The 15486-nt window shown below is 48.3% G+C and overlaps 1 protein-coding gene across 1 annotated transcript in view; it reads left to right on the plus strand.

Annotated features, from left to right (window-relative positions):
* VWA8 (von Willebrand factor A domain containing 8) overlaps positions 1 to 15486 on the plus strand; it is a 3012337-nt gene that overhangs the window by 557737 nt on the left and 2439114 nt on the right. Inside the window, exon 5 of the mRNA XM_069639376.1 lies at positions 2566 to 2733. Coding sequence (XP_069495477.1) covers positions 2566 to 2733 — 168 coding nt within the window. The remainder of the gene's footprint in view (positions 1 to 2565; positions 2734 to 15486) is intronic.

Here is a 15486-nt window from a genome sequence, read left to right on the forward strand (position 1 = left end):
CTTTCAAGCCTCAGCTACTGTTCCAAAGCCTCAAAGGAGTTATCTCACTCACCCTCCTTCTGCTCCTCTGAGCCTAATTGCAGGCTTCCTGGGGTCCCTTACCCCAAGACTAAACCAATCAATGATGTATTGCAGGACCTTCGGTGTTGCTTGGAGATCCTGTTGGGGTCAGCAAGGATAGCGTCAAAAAGAGAAATCCGTAGTAGCCTTCCGTCCTGACTTTGTTCTTTCCACCACTGCTCTGAACTTCCACAGTGCTTCCTGACCACCGCTGGAACCTCCTCCCCGCTGTTAGACCTGCTTAGGGCCTGCTCTGGCCCTCTGGAATCTCCTATGTCTAGATGACTAGCCTGCTTCTGGCTCCTTGCCTCTCTCTTTTCAATATCTTAATAAACTCTAAAGATGTATCATCCTCAGTCTCCTCACTTTCACCTACCCCCTTCTCCTTCTGATTTATCAATGTCTCCTCACTACCACCTTGGCCTTTTGTTGTCACCTTCCACTCCACTCCACTCTACTCCACTCCAGGTATTAATTCCTCCTTCCAGCCTTTTAATATAACTCCATCCTTCAACTCCACTCTAGGTTTTTTTCCCTCCCTGTTTCTGCCTGCTCTAGTCCCTTCCTGCAAATCCACTCCTGGTTTAACTTCCTCCCTTTTTTTATTGCCTCTACTTCCGCCTTTAACTCGACTCCTGGTTTTACTTCCACCCTCCTGTCCTCTGTTTCTATTACTGACTTGCAACCCACTCCTGGTTTTATTTTCTCCCTCCTTTCCTTCTGTTATTGGTACTGACTGTCAATCCACTCCTGGTTTTCCTTTCTCCCTCTTTCCTTCCTTTCTCTCACCACTTTCTTCTCTAACATAGGGATCACCTCGTCCTCTCTCCTGCTGCCACTTCTCCAGCTCCCCTCTCTACCACTCTCCATTCTCTGTGGCATCCTCTCCAATGCGGCAACCTTCTCCAAACAAGAGCTGCCTTCTCCTGTCAGCCATCACACTGAACTGGGCTGTTTGGCTTATTTAGCAACATGCCCCCTCCCCTTGATTAGAATTAGGAGCAGCTGTGAGCCTAAATGGTGTGAGGGTTGGGATTGGCTGGGCTCTCTCACTTCCTGATACTCAAACTGGTGCCTAGAGTTTATTTTTTGTTTTGGTTGCATTTATATAGCGCTACAAACCCTCAGGCATCTGAGCGCTGCTTACCCACGGTGTATGGTGCTCATTTATCGACCTCGGAAAGATGAAAGGCTGAGTTTGTCCTTGCACGGATTCAAACCTGCTTCCGCAGGCTCTGCACGGATGCCAAAGCGAGCACTCTACTCGCTGTGCTGTCTGACCGGCTTGGGCTGGGCTGACTCTATAAGAACCCCGCTTGCCAGTTTGAAATTCTGTGTGTAGGGATAAGCTGGGATAAACTGACAGGCTGCTTGCGTGGAGGATATCTTGATTTACTGCTGTTGGAAGGCAAGTGGGTTGGGTAGGGCTCTAGGGGTGTTTAGGTTTCTCCCAGGGTCTCCCTGTCCTTAAAATGTTTTGCTATGGCCTCCCGCTCCTTTAAGAGATAATTTAACATCCATGATCTGTTCTAGGTTTTCTGGTTGGGAAGGAAGGGCATTGTGGGAGATGTAGTCCTTCTGAGGGTGGTGTCTTCCCTGTCTTAAGTGAAAAGACTGGTTGTTTTTCCGGGTTTTCTGTCTCCCTAGCCCCTAATGTTGTTTCCCGGATCGGGTCTGGGTTTTGCTTCTGTTTCTGAGGGGCATTGAAGGACGTGTATTTTTCCATTACTGGTTTGTCTGGGTACCCAGCTCCCTGAGACTCTTGACTCGTGGTCACTAGATTAAGGTCCTGGAAGGGAGACTTTGTCACAGGACACATTTAGCAATAATACATTAAAATATAGAAATTCTGTGCTTAAGTTCAGACTACATTAGCATCAATAATAGGAAACCAGTACCAACATTCAAAAGTGTGGTTTGTAGATTCCACATATTTAAAATGTTCTGCCATTTCTGCCAGGCCCTCCAAATAAATTGGTTGACTTCAAAACAACTGAATCAATTTGCAAGCAGCAGCACAATAGATATGCCATATTGGCATGTCTAACATCAAATAGCTTTAAGGTTCAGACGTAGCAAACCTTGTCTGATCCCATTGTAATGTAGACATAAGCGCATACCATTTATTGTAGTCTCAACCTGGTCCACATGCATAAATGACCAGGACCACTTAATCCTATCCATTTGCCCAATAAGGATAAACCTGGGTGAATTTGTAATCTGAATTTAAAATAGAATAGATTCATCTGGTTGGGATCCATCCCATCCGAATACTTTTCACACCTCTGGTGAGTCTTCATAGATAAGTACTCTGTTGATAATCTGGTTGATAATAATCTCTGTTGATAATCTCTATTGATAATAATAAATAAAGTGTTCCAAATTTGCTCTATGTTTGCCACTTTGCCAACATGTATTATTTCACTGGCTCTTGTTCGAGTTTTTGTTGATTTTCCTGCAATGTACTGATCCTGACCTAACCTCGTGTGTCTCGGTTGATTCTAGTGTGCTGTGCGTGCAGCCACCGAAGGGAGGATCCTGGTGCTGGAAGGACTTGAGAAGGCCGAACGCAATGTCTTGCCCGTGCTTAACAATTTGTTGGAGAACCGTGAGATGCAGCTTGAGGATGGGCGGTTCCTCATGTCTGCGGAACGCTACGACAAACTGCTAATGGTAAACTATTTCAGTCTGCTATGTATTTTTGTCCTGATTGGTGTGATTTCGTATGCTTGGTTCGTGTAGCTAAGTGCGCGCGGCACGGTTGATAGCTGACTGTTTTTCGCACTGCAGGGATTACCGTAGCAATGAGGCAGATGAGAGAGAATCTGTCATTTTGAAGAGTATGGTATTATGAACTAAAGCAGCTGCCAGGAGGTGCCACTCGGCACCATAAGAAAGTACTCCTGCAACAACCTTTTTGGCAAAAGTGACCATAGAGCTGATCTTGCAAGTGACAGGAAGCACTGGCGGCATCTCCTGGTACTGGTTCCAGCAATTGCCGATATACACTGATGTATGAGATTTTGCCATAAACCGTTTGGATAAATGTGTTCTATATTTGCTGAAAGTGAAGGCTTTTTCTCACTTAGTCTCTCTTACCAGTTCATAGTTTGACATATGATATGATATGACATGATATGATATGGCATTTATAACGCATCTATACAAAAGTGTTTCGAGTCGCAACGAGGCAAGGGAGGTGGAACAACGGGAAGACAGACAACGATCTTACTAGGCCAGGTGTCCTTCAGATCGCGCAAGTGCATGGGAAGGGGGAAAGTGAAAACTGCGTGGGGGAAGGGAGAGGGGAAAGTGCAGTACAAGGGATAGTAGAAAAAATAAGATAATAAACAGCCAGATGGTGGTAAGTGCAAGGTAAGTGCAGACATAAGTGCTGGTACAGGGACTGAAGAGATACAGAAAACAGTCCCCCGGTGCAGGGGTTGCCAGGGAGGCAGTGCAGGTGTGCAACTGGCGGGGCCTGGGCCCAAGATCAGACAGGGTGGCCAGGTAACCAGTGCAGTTTCAGCCAGGAAATCAGCAGGGGAGAGGGGCAGAGAAAACAGAAGCAAAGAGGAAGGTTTGTGGTGCTTTCGGAACCAGAGATGGTTCTCCTCAAGTTTCAGGGGGGTAGGAAGGCTGTTCCAGAGGGAGGACCCTGCCGAAGAGAGAGATCTACCACCAACTTGTTGCTTGGAGAAGCGACGGACCCTGAGGGAGTTGGAGGCAGATGAGCGAAGAGCTCAAGAAGGAAGATATTTAGGAAGAGATCATTGAAGGTATTGCGGCCCCAGAAGGCATTGTGGACAATGCAGAGGGTTTTGAACTTAATCCTCGCAGCCAGTACAGAGATTCCAGTCCTGGAGAGATACGATCCCTGGGCTTGAGGCCAAGGGCAATTCTCGCCGTCCTGTTCTGGATAAGTTGCAGAGGGCGGAGAGTAGAGGCAGGCAGATTTAGATAGAGGCTGTTACAATAGTCCAACCTAGAGAGAACCAGGGCTCCAGAGACAGTGAGCTTCTGGGGGAAAGAGAGGAAAGGAAGAATACCTCTGAGGAGGTGCAGCTGGTAGTGTGACTTCTTAGAGACGTCAGAGATGTGAGGAGAGAAGGAGAGTGTGGAGTCGAAGATGACCCCGATGTTTTTAGCCTCAAAGGTTGGAGCAGGAGGAGTGCCAAGAGAGGCTGGCCAGAGAGCGACAGTGAAGGAGGGAGCAGGTGTGCCGATGAGGATAATCTCAGTCTTGCTGGCATTAAGGCAGAGGTCATTGGTGGCACACCACTCCTGGATAGCAGACAGACACACAGTCAGAGATGAGGGACGGGGAGGAGGCCAAGGGTAGCCTGAAAATGAGGATATGAGAAGAAGTGTGGGGTACATAATTTGAAGACACTGTGGGCTGTGGATTAGGATAACGAAGCAATCTAACCCCCCTTTTATTTCTTTTTTTTAAACTTTATTTATTGAGTGCATGACATTTCACATACGTAAGACGGCTTGAACAATCTATATAAATAAAAATGTAAATGTTCGTTTGTTCAAAATCTAAATCTCCAAAAGTTCTTCACAGATTGCTTTGAAATTTTGACACAACGTTGCATTCGAATAGGCGCGTGTTTGTATATACCTACTATATATAGATGTCACACCTGTGACAGGTAAAAATATGCCTTTTCTGAAAAACAGCACCATCTGTTGGACGTAAAAGCAACACACGCTATACTAAATATATTACGATTTAGAATGGCTCAAATACCTGCCGAGGAAGCAGCAGTGACGTGCAGCCAGACTTCAGGATGCACGGTTGCGAGCACGATGATCGCGTTCTGCAGCTTCAGATCTGCTTCGTTCTCAACAGAATGAACGCGATAGGCTAAGAGTGGCTGAAAGACATCAACGACAAACAGCAGATCAGCGTCAAACACGACTCCGTGCTTAGCAATCACGCAATTACAATTGCCCTGCATTCCGGTACAACCCAGCTGATGATTATAGTTTGAGCCAGCATGTTCTCATCGGCACCATGACTGAAGTGTGTCCTTCTTGCAAGGCTCTGAAATTTAATGGAGAAATTAAAGGAATGTGTTGTGCCGCCGGGAAAATTAAACTGCCTCAACTTGGAGAACCACCAGAGCCATTAAAAACTACCCACAAGCATTGTGAAATTAAACATATTAGAAACATGCACTTTCTCTTTTCTTTCTTTTCCATTTAACCAGACTGAGCCACAGCAACGCGTGGCCGGGGACAGCTAGTTGTAAATAATTACATTGCAATCTTTGATTATCGGGTTAGGTATGCATGAACTGTAACACAATTTGGTATAGGCGAGGATTGGCTCGTCGCCGCTATACAGGGTCTGGCCGTAAGGACAGTAGTGCATCAGTCAGTTGGCTGGGTGCGGGAATCCTGTGCCTGTGTTTGAGGTGACCGCAGATAGTTGCGGTAAGGTTGCCATATGTCACTTGGCCTGCTACCCAAGGGTTGTAGCAGGGACCATTGTTCTTCCGTATCTGACACCCATGTGACAGCCTTCAGCCATTGTGTCCTAGTGGGGACTGCGGGTCGCAGCCAAAGCAACAGTATAATTCGAATTGCCAAAAGCATACAGAGGTTAGCTCATTTACGCAGGCCACTTCGTAGTTGTGTTAGTTGTTGAAATAGACAGTTCAGTGGGGTCGGCTCTATACTGCAATTAAACATTTCAGACATGACATTGCAGACCCCCTTCCAATACTCCCCCTGGTTCGAGCAGCTCCAGAGCATGTGAAAATATCTCGCCCCTCAGGCCCGACATCTAGGACACATATTAGTGTAGGTATGTAAGAACAGGTTTAATCTGGCTGGGGTGTAGTGGAACCTGTGCAGCACCTTTAGCTGTATAAGCCTACACCTGGCATTAAAATACACTGCACTAGTTTGTAGGCACATACATTCCCAGGTTTTATCAGTGATGTCTATTCCTAGGTCTCTGTTCCAGGCTCCACAGAGTTTGGTTAGGGGTCTGTTATTGATGTTCTGCAATATATTGTACAGCCTGGCCAACCCCCCCCCCCCGCATGGCATTCCCGCCCAGGATGGCGCCGAGCAATGGCTCGTCGGGTGGTTGGACCGGGTACTCAGCCCAGGTCTTTTTTATTGCCCTGAGAAGTCCAGCGTATTGCAACCAGCGCTACGCCTGCCTATGTGGGGGTCCGGGCAGGTCCTGAAACGTTTCCATGTCATACATATCGCCCATGGTGGTATACCCGTCACACTCCCATTGTCGCAGTGAGTGCATGGGTTTCTTGTATAAACAGACTGTGTACCTTATGCTGCTCTATGTACAGTTGGAGACGGTGCATCTTAGCAGGGCTGCCACGACCGCACAAATTCCAGCTCATGAAATGTATTGGTTCAGCCGCCATCGGGTCAGATTGTGATGTAGTGTCTAACTGTCAAGCGTGTAGGTGCCAAACATTGCATAGCTTAACCGTCAGATACCATCGCAGTATATTAAACAATTCCCTTACGCCAAGCACATTTTCATTAACCGCCCGAAGCGCCCTACCGACTCCCCCATCCCTCTCCGAATCAGAGGAATGAATCGTCCCCTCAAACTTCCCCTACAGTAATTGCAACTTTGCATGGGGGACTGTTGGACGGTTGCAGCCCGTCATCAACAGCAAAAAAGAAAAGGGTATCACAAAACGTAGTGATAGGTGCATATTCCCAGTATGTAGTCACCAATTAAACTAGCATTATTGATAACATAGTGTAGGCTGTTTGTGTGTGCGGGTGATTGTTGCCTGGAGTGGAATTGTCAGATCCCTTTAGTCTTGCGCGGAGGTAGCACAAACACCTACCTCCCCGTAGGGGTCTTGGTACCTGGGAGTTAGCAAAACCACAGGCCACCGCAACTCGCTAGTGAAAGAGGGTCCACAGGATTGGATAGGTAGAGGTGTTTAGGGTAACCGGGTAGAGGGTTAGGTAGAGGTAATGGATGGGTAGGGGGTTGTTGGGAAAGGTTTTCTCTGTTGGTCCCTCCTGGGGTTTGGTAGTCTCCGCCTGTTCACTCATGCACTCGCCCTTTATGCAGCTTGTGCCCCTAACATACATGGCCTACCTACTAGCCTCATATCTGAACTGCTGGGGTTGCTGCCTGGGTTACCTAACACAGTACGCACCTATAACATTACCTCATGCACCCAGTTGCAGCCATGCACATTAGACAGTATTTGTATGCAATGTGAACAGGGATTTGCACTTAACTTTGGTTGATTAGTAGTGCTGTGCGGCTTGCACACGAGCTGCTGTTCGACAGTCCAACGTCCGCGTTGGTGCAGGTGCAGAGGCTCCACTACAAAGCACGCCAAAGAATTTGCGAGTGTGCGCAGCGGAACGGGTTCATACATGGGCGATATCCCGCAGTTACATTGACATCAGCTGTGATCGCTATTCAGCGTTTCTGAATTGAGAGTCCAGATTAGGGTCTGTGCTGACTCTCTACGTCTCATGCGGCATTCACTCTCATCCCCATGCAGGCTATTAGGCTTCCGGAAGCAGCTCCAGTCAACAATTAACACATCAGAATGTCATTTAGTGTAACGCTCACCTGGTTCCCACGGAGGCGCAGGTCTGGCTTCGAGTGCTGATGCTTCTTCAATGGTGAAGCGCAGGACTCTGAAAATGGACAGGAAGGGCCCTCTACTCTGGCTTCTCCGGCTCGTAGGAATATACCCCTGTGCGTGAAAAGGGAGTATTACCTACTGACTGAGTTATGCTCAAGCCTCCCACTCTCTTCCAACCCTCCACGATACCCTTCCACGATTCCCCGTGAAGTCTCACCTTAGGGTCTGAAAGGACGAGCTCTCCATCCTGCTTCTGACGCAGGGGCGCGTTGAACCCAGTTACTTCACTGGATTGAGGTTGGATTGGAGTTCAGGTAAGCTTGATTATACTGGTAAGGCGCTGTAAAAGTTCTGTTGCAAGTTCAAAAGTTCAAGCTTTAAATAATAATGTTCATTGTCTTTTTTCAGGTGATGAATGAAGATTCCTTTGGAGACTTCTTGCAACAAAGCGCTAATGTTGATGTCTTTTCCCCATAGGGGCCGGGGTTCGGAATGCCGGAGATATGGCGCCGACCCGAAGTGAAACGTGCAGTTCCACTAAAGATCTGGTAAGTCCTAGATGAGCGCTCAGGTAATGTTTTTGCATTCGCTCATCTAATGTCTTTGTCTTTTTTCCCCATAGGGGCCGGGGTCCGGAAAAAAATTGGAAGCAGCAAGACCCGAAATGAAATGGGAATGACCCAACAGGTAAGTCTTAGAAGGAAACTGAACTTTTCCTATTCCCTTCCTTCTCTCACCTCTTATTCTTGTCTTTTTCTCTAGGCTCTGGGAAGTGGCTGTGTATCCGGATGATTGCTGCTGAAGTTGGAGGAACCCAGGAAAGGTGAGTGAAATGCAGCGCTGCAGCGATCGTAACGAAATGCTTTTAAAAATGATGTCTTCCCTTTCAGGATTGTCGGTGTTGTCTCCGTGGTTCAGATTAGCTGGTAGGTCTCTTGTCTCCCTTTGCAGGTGACCCAGGATGCTGACAGGCGTGGCTGAAGTCCAGATGCAGGAGCTGACACAGTGAGCGTCCAGCTGCGAGGAGCAGAACAACGCGAAGCGTGAGTTGCTGATCGGGTGTGGTTTAAATAGCTTTGGAAGAAGTTCCAAGTGTGTATCCTTCCTCCGATCAGGTATGTATCCTTCCCCGACCACACCCAGGTGGAAAGTAGTCCCACAGGTAAAGTAGTTCCATTCAGGCCTCAAGAGGGCCTGGATGTAGCAGCATGGTCTGCATCAGGTAAGTGCACATTAAAACACTTGAACACATGTCTAGCTTTATGAGCCTAGCGCCTAAGGCACTGGCACATGCACTGAATTGTTGTATGCATATTCTGCGATCCAAAGGATGTCTTTCCAATTCAACTCGGATTGGTGTAACATGCACCGAAGATATTGCTCGAGAGTCTGATTGGTTCTCTCGGTTTGTCCGTCGGTCTGGGGGTGGTGGCTGGTGGATAACCGCACATCTATTTGTGCTAGTTGGCAACACTTCTTCCAAAAATGTGAGATAAATTGACTTCCACGATCCGAGACTAAAATGGAAGGGAAACCATGTATGCAAACTATATTCTCCAGGAATTCCTTGGCCAAGGTGGAAGCTGAAGGCAAACCCTTTAAAGGGATAAAGTGGGCCATTTTGCAGAATAGGTCCACAATTACAAGGATTGTGTTGTAACCAGCACAAGGAGGCAGATCAGTTATAAAGTCCATTGACAGGGTGTGCCATGGTGCCGGTGGAATATCCAAGGGTTGAAGTAGGCCGGCTGGCCTTTTCTTTTGAGCCTTGTTTTGGGCGCAAATTCCACAAGACAGTACAAAAGGCTTTGTCTTTTCTCCAAGAAGGCCACCAGAAGTGGCGTTTGATTTTTTCCTCCGTTTTAGCGATACCAGGGTGTCCTTCCATTAAAGATTCATGATGATGGGCAATAACAAGTTCTTGCAATTCTTTATTTGGCAGAAACAACCGCTCCTGGAAGTAGGGTAAGTCATCCTTAACGGTGTAATGAGGACCCTTTTGACTCCATTCCAATAAGGTTGAAGAGTCTAGAAGTTGTTTTACTTGCGTTTGGATATCCTCAATAGATTGCAATGAAGTTAAGCCTAAGATTCTTTGCTCAGGTATGATGGGCACAGGTTCTAAGCTCGAATTAGGTTCTTCCATGCCAATCCGGGATAAGGCGTCTGCTTTTCCATTCTTGCAGCCAGGGCGATAGGTAATTACAAAATCAAATTCCGCAAAGAATAGAGCCCATCGGAGTTGTCGTGAAGATTGAGCTTTGGCCGTCTTTAAATACTGTAAGTTTCTGTGTTCCGTAATTACGGTGATGGTGTGTCTTGCCCCGAGAAGGTAGTGACGCCAAGCCTTGAAAGCAGATTTGATGGCCAGTAACTCTTTATCGGTAATTGCGTAGTTGATTTCAGGAAGAGAACATTTTCTGGACCAAAAGGCCACTGGGTGTACTTGGTTAGTTTTTGGGTCTCTTTGCGACAGGACAGCTCCCATGGCCGAACTGGAAGCATCGGTTTCCACTATGTACGGGAGATCTGGGTGCGGGTGCTTCAATACAGGTGCAGAGGTGAATTTGGTTTTCAGGTCCTGGAAGGCTTGTTCGGCCTCAAGAGTCCATTCGAAGCGTTTGTTTTTCTTTAGGAGAGCGGTGGTGGGTTGGACTGTTCGGGAAAATTCTGGGATGAATCTTCGATAGAAATTGGCAAAGCCGAGCATGCTCTGAACTCCCTTCACCGAGCTTGGAGATGGCCATTTGAGGATGGCGTCCACCTTTCGCGAGTCCATTCGGACTCCTTGAGGTGTCAGGATGAATCCGAGAAACTCAACTTCTGTGGTATGAAAAACGCATTTTTCGAGTTTTGCAAATAGTCTGTGCTGGCGCAGTTTCTCAAGAACTGCCCTAACATGTTTTCTGTGATCAGATTCCGAAGAAGAGTACACCAGGATGTCGTCAATGTAAACAATGACACAGACATCGATAAGTTCCCGAAGAACATCATTCATAAAGTACTGAAAGGCGGCAGGTGCATTGCACAAACCGAAGGGCATCACCTGATATTCGAAGAGCCCAAATTTGGTGCGAAATGCAGTCTTCCATTCGTCGCCTTCTTTTATGCGCACCAGGTGATAAGCTCCTCGGAGATCTAACTTGGTGTACACACAAGCGTCTTTCACCTGGTCGATAAGCTCAGGGATCAAGGGCAGAGGATAACGATTCTTAATCGTTATTTGATTTAGGGCACAATAGTCTATACACGTTCTAAGGTCGCCTTCTTTTTTTGGCACGAAGAACAGAGCTGAAGAGACAGGAGACTTGGAAGGGCGAATAAAACCATTGGCTAGGTACTGATCTAAATACTGACGCAAATGCAGGTTCTCAGGTTCCGTAAGAGCATAAATCCTACTACAAGGTAGTTGAGCATTGGGTACCAGATCGATCTGGCAATCATAAGACCGATGGGGAGGTAACGTGTTAGCCTGTTCTTTCTGAAAAACGTCTTGGAATTCTTGGTATTCAGACGGTAGCTGTACAGGGGTGGAAGTTGCTGTGGCTAGACCCATAGCTGGATTTCTTGGATAACAAGTTGGTTCACAATCAGGAAAACTTATCTTCTTTGCTCGCCAGTCAATTCTGGGATTATGTGTTTCTAACCAAGGAATTCCAAGAATTACTTGAAATTGTGGGGCCTTGATCACATCAAACACGATTGCTTCCCGATGTCCATCCTGACCCACCAGTGTCACTCCAACAGTGGAATGCGTTACAGGCCCTGAGGCTATTTCGGTTCCATCTACTGTAGTAATGACATCTTGGGTTACTTTCGGGCGGAGAGGAAGCTTAATCCTGGAAGCCAATTCACGGTCTATGTAATTTCCAATAGCTCCACTGTCGATGTATGCTTTCATCGCATGCAACTGCTGAGGCTGTTTTGGGTCCACGAGCACCATTGGCATGACGAAATGCGAGGTCAAAGAGTTAGTTTTCAAGCTCGGCAAGCGGACCCCTACGCTTGCCAGGCTAGGTCGTTTCCCGAATCAGGTGTCACTAATTCGTTATCAGTAGCTCCAACCACCTTCTTAAGTGGTTTAACTGGACAATTTCGAAGAAAGTGACCGGAAGTCCCGCAATACAGACAAAGTTGCATTTGCCGCCTTCTCTCTCGTTCTTTCTGCGTTAATGGTCCTTTAACACCACCGATTTGCATAGGTTCAGATACGTCGGTACTCTTGGAGGTAGCGTGGGTTTTGATCGGTGCTCGATTTTCATACTTGAACCGATCTGCTTTTCTATTTTGAAGTCTGTGATCAAGTTGAACCACCAAGTTAATGTAGTCTGCGCAGACCTGGGGTGGGTTTACTATCTGAGCTAGAACATCCTTAAGCTCTCCGTGCAGGCCTCGATGAAACAATGTGATCCTTTTGCTTTCTGGCCAACCAGTTTCCACAACCAGTCTGTTAAAGGTGGCTATGTAGGACAGAAGATCCTGATTACCTTGTCGTAAGGATAGCAGTTCGTTATGAAGGGCCTGTCCTTGAGAGTGTCGAGCGAACAATCTTTCCATGCTGGCCTGGAAGCCCTGAAAATTCTGGAGAATGGGATCATCCTGATTTACCAATGGAATAGACCAATCGGCAGCACTGCCACTGAGGTAAGATAGTATAAAGGCTACCTTGGTCTGGTCGTTAGGGAAGGCTCCGGGTCTGCATAGAAAGTGTAAACGACATTGGTTCATACAGACGGCATATTTCTTGGGATCCCCCGCGAAACGTTCAGGCGGGGCCAAAGGCATGTGTCCAGGTAGATTAATTTGTACCGGGTTACTCAAACCCATTGATGTGGAAATGTCTCCAGAATTAGGTAAAGGAGTGTGCCCTGCCTGGGCCTGTAATAACCTTTTGGCTAGGTCATCAGTTCTTTCCTTAGATAAGATCAGTTCTCTTTTGAGAGCGTTAGTCTCCTGGCGGGCTGAGTGCACCTCTGCCCGTAATTCCCCCAAAAGCTGGGCCAGCTGGTCAGTCTCGAATGTCTCCATAGCGCCCGGGTGGGAAATTGTGGGTAGGCTTTGCGTTCTGTAACGCTCACCTGGTTCCCACGGAGGCGCAGGTCTGGCTTCGAGTGCTGATGCTTCTTCAGTGGTGAAGCGCAGGACTCTGAAGATGGACAGGAAGGGCCCTCTACTCTGGCTTCTCCGGCTCGTAGGAATATACCCCTGTGTGTGAAAAGGGAGTATTACCTACTGACTGAGTTATGCTCAAGCATCCCACTCTCTTCCAACCCTCCATGATACCCTTCCACGATTCCCCGTGAAGTCTCACCTTAGGGTCTGAAAGGACAAGCTCTCCATCCTGCTTCTGACGCAGGGGCGCGTTGAACCCAGTTACTTCACTGGATTGAGGTTGGATGGGAGTTCAGGTAAGCTTGATTATACTGGTAAGGCGCTGTAAAAGTTCTGTTGCAAGTTCAAAAGTTCAAGCTTTAAATAATAATGTTCATTGTCTTTTTCAGGTGATGAATGAAGATTCCTTTGGAGACTTCCTGCAACAAAGCGCTAATGTTGATGTCTTTTCCCCATAGGGGCCGGGGTTCGGAATGCCGGAGATATGGCACCGACCCGAAGTGAAACGTGCAGTTCCAGTAAAGATCTGGTAAGTCCTAGATGAGCGCTCAGGTAATGTTTTTGCATTCGCTCATCTAATGTCTTTGTCTTTTTTCCCCATAGGGGCTGGGGTCCGGAAAATGCTTGGAAGCAGCAAGACCCGAAATGAAATGGGAATGACCCAACAGGTAAGTCTTAGAAGGAAACTGAGCTTTTCCTATTCCCTTCCTTCTCTCACCTCTTATTTTTTTCTTTTTCTCTAGGCTCTGGGAAGTGGCTGTGTATCCGATGATCGCTGCTGAAGATGGAGGAACCCAGGAAAGGTGAGTGAAATGCAGCGCTGCAGCGATCGTAACGAAATGCTTTTAAAAATGATGTCTTCCCTTTCAGGATCGTCTGTGATGTCTCCGTGGTTCAGATTAGCTGGTAGGTCTCTTGTCTCCCTTTGCAGGTGACCCACGATGCTGACAGGCGTGGCTGAAGTCCAGATGCAGGAGCTGACACGGTGAGCGTCCAGCTGCGAGGAGCAGAACAACGCGAAGCGTGAGTTGCTGATCGGGTGTGGTTTAAATAGCTTTGGAAGAAGTTCCAAGTGTGTATCCTTCCTCTGATCAGGTATGTATCCTTCCCCGACCACACCCGGGTGGAATGTAGTCCCACAGGTAAAGTAGTTCCTATACAGGCCTCAAGAGGGCCTGGATGTGGCAGCATGGTCTGCATCAGATAAGTGCACATTAAAACACTTGAACACATGTCTAGCTTTATGAGCCTGGCGCTTAAGGCACCAGGACAGAGGTCCAACATGAGCCTGGCGCCTAAGACGCCAGGACTGTGTCCAAAGGGTCCCAGCTTGGGCCCGCTGGCACTCCCTTTGGGGAAATGATGCCTGCCTTTGGGGTTGCTGGGTCAGACCTGGCTCCTTGGAGGTAGGCATCATGACATTTAGGCCCTCCAAATGCTGCGCCTTATGGAGTGTAGTCTGCGTTCCATCTAACACCCCCTCCGACACTGATCCATAACAAATGTGGTCGAGGGGGTGTGGCCAGCAGCCGAGCGATGAGGACGTGAGCTCGCTTCGCTCCCGGGCCGCCAGCCAAATCCTGAAACAATCCTGTTTTCCTGCAAGACTACAAGTACCCAAAAGTGCCTACTCGATGTGGGAACTTCTACTGTACGTCCCTACCTGATCCTGGTGAAAATCGGTATCGGAGAACCCACTTGGCGTGACTTTCAAGAAAGCGAGCTTGCGCGCCACAGAGCACACAAAATGGCTGCTGCAGACCGCGGATGAACGGAGGACACCGTGTGTCACCACCGAACCCTGCCCAAATACCGGCGGCTGGCGAGTGCAGTGTGGGGTGCTGTGGGGCGGAGGGAATACACCCTTGGAAGCGGCGTCAACGGTTGTCGTTCACAGGCAATCAAATCCGCACTAACGTGGCGATGTACGTGCCCGTACACTGCTTCTGCCTGCTGGCGCCATCGGAGCGTCCGGAGCCGCCGGGGCTCCTCGAGCGTTCCACTTAGCGCTGAGCGCCTACCAGACTCCTGAAGTGGCCCCCGCTCGCTGTCGGACAGCTACTGCCTCAATCCTGTGGTAAGGAGAAGGGGGGACAGGAAAGCAGGAACTTGCGTGCTTCCCCCTCGCTGACGGTGGGCCCGCTATAGAGACTCTTCCAGCTGCCCCTCCATAGCGAAACGGATTTGCCATATTGAGGCACACAGATACCCTTCATCCTCAACGAGAGCGAGCGCGGGCTGGGGTCAACAGGCGACCCACATCTTCACCCCCCCCCCCCCCCGCTGCCCGGGAGAAATCGTCGTTGTGGCCCCGGCGGTAGCGCACTCACTGGACCTACCACCACCCTCCCGCCGAGCATAGCAGGACCGACCACATTCCGACGAAATAAGCAACACTGGGCAGGGTGATCAGAACACGGTAGCACACGGTGAAATTGTCTCACGACGCACCTACCTGTGTGGAAACACCGATACAGCTACGCCAAAGAAGTGCTGGAAGGTGCGGTGTTGAACGTTGTGTAATCCCGAAGCAAAAAATAGCTGCACACCAAACCCTAACACAGTATCTGGCAGATTGCACCCAGACCGGGGGAGGAAAGAAGTTCTATAACGGAACAATTGCCACGGATAAACAGGCGGAATCTGCCCACCGATTAACGTTATAGACCATGCCAGCTGCTATGGGGAAAGATAAAGCAAAAAA

Source organism: Ambystoma mexicanum, chromosome 7q (genome assembly GCF_040938575.1).
Source record: "Ambystoma mexicanum isolate Mex_15411 chromosome 7q, UKY_AmexF1_1, whole genome shotgun sequence".
NCBI classification, from domain to species: Eukaryota; Metazoa; Chordata; class Amphibia; order Caudata; family Ambystomatidae; genus Ambystoma; species Ambystoma mexicanum.